At 36.5% G+C, this 7384-nt stretch overlaps 1 protein-coding gene across 1 annotated transcript; it reads right to left on the bottom strand.

Annotated features, from left to right (window-relative positions):
• Positions 1–521: 521 nt before the first annotated feature.
• LOC108213594 (scarecrow-like protein 32) lies at positions 522–2374 on the bottom strand. Its single transcript, XM_017385403.2, has one exon. The coding sequence runs from the start codon at positions 2207–2209 to the stop codon at positions 887–889; it is 1323 nt and encodes a 440-aa protein (XP_017240892.1). The 5' UTR covers positions 2210–2374; the 3' UTR covers positions 522–886.
• Between the last annotated feature and the right edge of the window lie 5010 nt (positions 2375–7384).

Below are 7384 nucleotides of genomic sequence, written 5' to 3'. Positions count from 1 at the left end.
AAAAACAAGAAAAACTATGTTTTGTGGATGGAGAAGCGGAGGCTAGGAATCGCAAGAGAGAGAGAATTGAGATAGGAAGAAAAGTGATAGAGATGGAGCTAGGTGGAGATAGAGATGATAGAAGATATGGAGGCGATTAGGGTTAGAAGAAAATGGAACGGACAACTCTCATGAGATTAGGGTTTTTGACTACATAGAAATGTGCATAATAAAAAGTGGAGGTTTTTTTTTCTGGCATTTATACGGCACTTTTTCAGTTTATTGAAGTTAAAATTAATTCATTTTTATTATAGTTATATATCTGTATTCATTTATATTATAGTTCTAAGATACTGGCATTTAAAAAGAATTTTCATTTTGCCCATTCTCCCGGATCGAAGAGAATTAGTATTAATTTGATAAATTGGTAATTTATTGTACATTCATTGTTTTGCTATTTGTCCAACATCACGTCAAAATTTAGAAGGAAGAAACGAATCGAAATGTCAAAATTTAATTTCAGGGTGATCACCGGCTATAAATAAAACCAAAAGAGGAAAAGAAGTAACTGCATTAGCAACATACTTAATTCAGAATTACATCTGTAAAGCAAAGGCGCTGCAAAGGGTTAGGAAACTAAGTGATCATCTTTGTCTTCATACAAAGAGTCCGTGCACATTTGTATCTCTAGCACACTGATCTAGCTATTCCTTTCAAGTGATCATGGCTACTTTTAATAATCTTCAACTCCTACAGTTCTACTCTCTGTCTAAAAACAGCAGCCTTCTGATCACAGATGATAATGAAATTACAAATAAAAAGACCAGCTCTAATTAATTCTTCTTCATCTAGTTAGCTACCACAACATATTAATTAGTGAGCTAGCTAACGTCGTTGGTTGATTCAATTATTCTTCGTCGAATCCACAGGAAGGGACCCAAGCCGTGGCGTAAACTGAATTGTGACCCTTCCATGTTAGCACCAACATGTCTTCTTCATTCTTCATGCCCCAACCACTTGCATGTTCATCCAACACTTCTTTAACTTCCTTAACGGTTTCTTCACTGAATGGAATACTGAGATAGCCCGAATTACTCATCCGTTGTGACAACTGGATCCCGGACTCTAGTCTCTCTATTCGCTGACCCCCTTCGAATCCGATTATGTTTTCAATTTTGTGGCCTATGTCAGCTTCAAATTCCGCCCTTTGAGTACTGTCTTTGGACAAGAAGGTTTCCAAAGCATCGAAAGGTATCCAGAGGAAATTGAAACAAGTGGTGATCCTAGACGTCAGACTTAAGGCTCCCAAGTCGGAGTCCTCGTCGACGACGGTTACAATCCGGGGATTAAGACGCTTGATCATACAAAGGAAAACATCACGGGAGGCATTTCCTTTTTGGTCGTCTGGCAAGTAACGGAGCCAGTTCTGACAATTAATCACTAATGTCTCGTCATCCCTAAGGCCTAAAGCTGAGGGGTTTAACATGCTTAGTAGCATATCATAGTGGAAGTTAGAAGAAGTATTGTCATTAGAGAAGTTACTTAAGTCTTCTATCACATTAAACTCAAAAGGAACGTCTCCGAATTTAGCAAAATTCGCGAGACGCTGCCCGACTTCTTCACTCGAGACATTTAAGAAAGGGGGAACGGGTGGCCTCCACGAGGCCACCACTGAGATCCGGAGGCTAGGAGGCCCTTCGGGCCTCTTAGCCAGCGCATCTATCAGCGTAGGCCATTGCATACAATGAGTGATACTAAAATCTATAATATGAACTTTAGGGCACCCTTGGATTGCCTTAAAAATGGCACTATTCGTCGCACAAAATCCAAACCTATGCCAAGGGATAAGATCCACATACCCAGCTAGCTCCGTCACCGTCATCAAACGACGCTTGATCGTGCTGCTGCCGTTAAAATCCATCGTCGTAGGACAAACCCTAGAGGCTCTCGAGACTAGCGCCCTTAAAAACCATGACGTCAGCCTCTGATTCGGATCACCTGAAGCCGAAGCGACGTTGTTGAGAACCCACATGACTTGTTGGGCCAAAGTGACGTCGTTCTGCTCTAGGGCACTTGCACAATGAAGAAGCAACTTCTCTATGCATGCTCCATCCAGGTTTCCGAGACATCCGTGCAGAGCACCTGCTAGAGAATTTTGTGAGGAGGAATTGAAATGACTTGAGCTCTGCAATGGAAGCGAGGATGTGCTTCCTCTGATCTCAGCTTTCATCGCCGCCGCGGAGTTTCGTCGTAGAAAATTAGGGTTCAGAGGCTTTTACAACTTGCATGAAACGTCAAGAGCATAAATATAACTAGTCAACACATACAAAATTACAGTAGCTGTTGCTGAAAGAAAGGGCGGAGAAGATGGACTGTGAGGGTCAGTTTATACCTGCTGGGACCATATATTTATATACAATATGAGTGCATGTTCTCTTAATAATTAAAAACACAAAATAAATAAATCTACAAATTCACATTAATTAATTATATATGAGCAAATTAATTAAAACGAACCATGAAATATAAGCCTTACAGTGACAAGACTAGCTAGCTACTTGGGACGTGCATGCCTACAGAATGATTTGTCCGTGTTACTTTTTCGCATTTTGTTGTGATTTCGTAATTTATTTCAGCGTTCTTGTTTTTTTCTCTTTGTTTTTCATCAAATTATTCCATTGCATCCAATAATAATTCTTCTTTTTTATACTCCAAGATATCTGATTGGACCACAGAGAATGATTCTGGTGAGGCTCGGTATATATAAACACCCCCACGTACAAATACAACTTAAATATTTATTCAAATCTTTTTTTTAGTGTGGGATCTACCTTTTATTAAATCGGCAAAACGATAGTTAATAAACCACTAGGTCGACATGAATAAATTAGTTATCACCTTTATTATGAATGGTGGAGATTAGTCAAATTAACAACCTCACTAATTACATAACAACAAAAAGAGCTTTTCCAAATGAATTTGGCAGCATATCTTTAGGATGAGTTCTTAATTAGGTTGAGAAAGTAAGATTAAAGAATGAGTTAAGAAGCTGTCTTAGCCGGCCAGGGTTTTGTCGACTGGAGAAAAAAGAATGACACTCAAGACAAATAAAATGTAGAAAATGAATTTAACAAATAATTTAACTTTTTCTTACATGCGTTACTGATTGATGTACGCCTTTCATTTCCGTCAATCCTACAAACATTTTTTTTTTTTTTTTTTTTTGAGAATGTCAATCCTACAAACATGTTAGTATAAAAAGAATAAATATTTGGTGGGTTGTGGCATGTAAGGCCAAAGCAAAAGACAAATGGGGCCATCTGTGAGCATTAATCTAAAGGACAAACTGAGTTATCTTCGTGACTCTATTTCACCATATGCGTGCTGCTAATAAATTGCTCTACAATATTTGCACCAACCTTGTTATTTTGTTTCTATTATTGGCAAAGGTTTATCGGATAATTTTTACATGACAGACAACGTACATTGCTGAGGATACGTATGTGGGAATTATGTGATAAAAGATGTTGAATAATGTTTTTTATAGCATAAAATCACGCTAATTAGGGTCTTTTTCCGATACTTTAGAGTTTTGGATAAACTGATTATATAACATGATATCAAATCTCGATTTAAGTTCTGATCATGCCAGCCAGCCGATACATATACAAGAAGTGCAAAAAAGAGGAAATTATAGTTCCGTCCACTGGTTGCCAATATTGTTACTTTTACAACCTAAAATCCCACAAAGTCCTGTATGTGAACTTGATCATACGCTCTCGACAGTAAAAGGAGCTTCTTTGCTGTGAGTCGTCTCATTGTTTAGTCTTTTCAACCATTTTCTTAGTTTAAGCAAAACATTGATATATATTCAGAAGAGTCTACTCATGCTATCGAATCTACTTTGTGAATTGTGAAGTGATACATAAAACTAAGACAAGAACTCCCTGGGACTGTGGAAGCACTGAACTCAGTGGTATGTATTTCTACTGAACTAAACTGACCATCAACTTCTAATTTATTAATAAACTTACCTAGCTAATTGCCGTTTGCTTCCGGTTAATATACCAACCCGGAGAGAGATGACATATAGAACGACATTTGTTCTAATACTTCTCGCTGTAGTCGAACCCGGTGTAAACCCACCACTTGTGTTATCCAATCATGCTCCGCGGGAGTTAAGTTAATTTCAGAATGCAGAGATAGTCTAGCGACTCTAGCCAGACTCACATCCTCATTAGGATCCTCAGTCATATTCTTATTCCCTGTTTCCCTTGAATATTAAAAAAATGTTGCAATTCTTTTCTTTTGTTTAAAATTAGATCTCAATTGATCTTAAGCACCTTTTGTTTAGCTCGTGTGAAGTAAAGTTTTAGTAGAAAACACATGTATATTGCACCTTTCACATCATTATTATCACTACCTCCGTGAGCTTAGGGCAAAAGTAACATGAAAGATTCCTACTTCCATCCGTATTAAAAGTATCCAAAAGACCTGGTATTTCCAACTTTGCATTATTTACACTTCTATCAACTACTAATCTTATATTATGACCTAAACTTGTCTTATCAAAAATGTTTCACGGATTCCAGACTGCAAGCTGCAGGTATAGTAAGATACTGCTCAGCTGGTTGAGTTGGTCAATCTCTTGCTTTAATATTAATCAAAACTCTCTCACACACACATGCAAAGTAACTAACTTAGTAACTTCCCTTGTTCATTAGAGTCACTTTTTATTCATGTACTTTATGAGGGGTTTCGAACAATAGAACACAGCGAAAAACGCGTAAATAAATCCGAAACCACCTAAACCCTCCGAAGTATTATGAGCTTGACTTCATACATACCGGTATAAGGGCTAAAAGGAATATTTGTGAAACTTGGAGAGTTGAATCACCCGGGTTAAAACATCTGCATCAGTATATACCCCCAAACATTGTGGGTTAAAAGATAATTAAGCCGATCTGTTTTATCTTTTACGAACTTTCAACAGTTGAAAAGAAGCGAGTTTATAGAGGTCCAGCTAACCTGGTCAAAACACATCATAAAACTAATCAAACATTATTGCATTGTTATCTTAAATTATTTTAACCGATCGTGATCGTGATAGGATAGAGATGATAAGATGTGATTCACCAAAAATCCTAAAAATGTAAGACTTGCTTTTGCAATGATATCTAACCACGGAAGTCCCAACTCCGGAGCCACGAAAACGGGCTATCAACATATATAGTCCATATTCCGGGGCCGCCCAAAGTTCAAGTAGTTCAAGGCTAGTTTCGGACTATTATGGCGAATACCAAACTGGACGGCCTCTGAAAAAGTGAATATAAAAGGGTTTACTATTACTCATTTAGACAGAATACTCGATTTATTCAATACAATCCAAAGGTAGGGCTGCTTATGGGTTGTCCAACGCGTTAAAATCAACCCAACCCAACTTTGAACTAGGCCGACTAACCCGACCCATTTCAAACTGTGGATTGATTGGGTTGATTTATAGTTGAGCCTTTTATAATGAGTTGTGTTGAAATATAATTTTTAAAAACCTTAAACCAACCTAACCTGGTCAAAACACATCTTTAACACTATGATAGAATATTTTTGGTTGCTCAAGGAACTATATTTACTTATTTGATGATAGAATGTGCAGTGAGTGTAGTGCAATGTGCAGAAACAATTAGAAATAAAGCTTGTAGTTCAAATCAAACGACTCACATTGCTAGTTGTTATGATTATCTATCATGACGGAAACATTATTTTTAATAGTTATTACTGTATTGAGATTCATTTTTTCACCTTAGTATGGAGAGAATATCTGCACTCTAAAAGCACATGATATTTTGTATTAGTGCAAAACATATGTTGGATTATGCTTATCTTGCAAATTTTTCAACCCGATCAACCCTACCCTAACCAACTCAACCCATCATACAATTAAGTAGAGTTGGGTTTCTAATTTTTTTTATGGTTAATGGGTTAAATTTTTGTAACCGATACTAAATAGATTGGGTCGCTTGAATGGCCGAAACCGGGCCAACTCAGCCCATGTGCAGCCATACCCAAAAGCATCTCTTTAGCCTGCACTTACTCTTAGAGCAGATACCCCTGCGTGTGTTTGCTCCGGACTTAGCCCGATGTTTAACAGGCCTGGTGAATAGCATGTATAAATTTTTATGATTTTCAAGCTCATAATATATACACGCATATGTAATCATTTTTTATTTGTTGGTTAAAATTTTTAATTTTTATTTATTTCTTTGACCGCTTAATGTTATTAATATTATCGATATATATAAACTGATATTTTATATTCTTATGTTAGTTTTTTATTATAAACTTAATTATTGTTTATAAAAATATTCTTGAGAACTGTGTATCGATTTGCTAAGTTTTCTTAGTAGAGAAGTAGTATATATTTTTTATTTCTTATCACAAATTATATATTCATGGTTTTGACGTGTTTTAGCAGGGGTGTATACAAGTGAGGCCATGGGCATATTTAAATTGGATAAGTCTCTAGCTCCGTGTGAAATGGGGCACTGCAATAGTGCAGTCTATTCGGTTATCAAATCTAAGTACGAAACCCTGACAAAAATTAAGCACGAAACTAATTAAGGTATTATTACGAGAAAACCCTTCAAACCTTGGAGTGTTGGAGACTTGGAGTATTATACTTTGACAACAAACTAGGAGAATCGCCATCGTTTCTTGCCTCTGCGTCCGAGTCTAAAAAATTGACGAAACATAGATATTTTATTTTTCTCACAAATCGGCAGATGTGGTACCTGTTTGTGCAGGTGCTCCTGATCTTGTATTTAATACATATTGTGGTGCATGTAGATCGGCATTTCCCTCTACTGTATGGCATTCGTCTCCAGCACTCGTATATTTTTCATTTATTCTTTTGAAAGCAAACTCTGAATGTGTTTCTCGTCTATCTCAAACAGGTGGAGATTAGTAAATGCGAAAACCTAACTATTAACCTCAATAATTTCAAAATCTTCAATTTCGAAAGTGACTCCATCGGAAGCCACACAATTTTTGTTTACAACAATGAATCTTATTTTATATTTCAACACTCCTTCGCACTTCAAATTCCATTTTTTATGTTAAAGAGTGAATCACTTTTTACTCGAATTTGAGATCCTGACAAATATGAGCTCTTATACCATCGTGTTGAGAACTGGTTTATATAAAACTTTAAAGTGTTAGAGGAGAACTCGATGAATCTTATGTTATATTTCAATTTTATTTTTTTTTATTTCTCAAACTTTCAATCTATTGTGACGCATCTATCACGAATAGGTCTTAATTAACCTGGCCTATAACACTTCAATATCTACTAATTCTACATATATATTTTTTGTGCCTATAAATACTAAGCAAAGGAGTGCCATTTCTC

The sequence above is a fragment of the Daucus carota genome, chromosome 3 (genome assembly GCF_001625215.2).
Source record: "Daucus carota subsp. sativus chromosome 3, DH1 v3.0, whole genome shotgun sequence".
Taxonomy (NCBI): Eukaryota; Viridiplantae; Streptophyta; class Magnoliopsida; order Apiales; family Apiaceae; genus Daucus; species Daucus carota.
The sequence above is the reverse complement of the archived record's forward strand: the minus strand, read 5'-3'. Positions and strand labels throughout refer to the sequence as shown.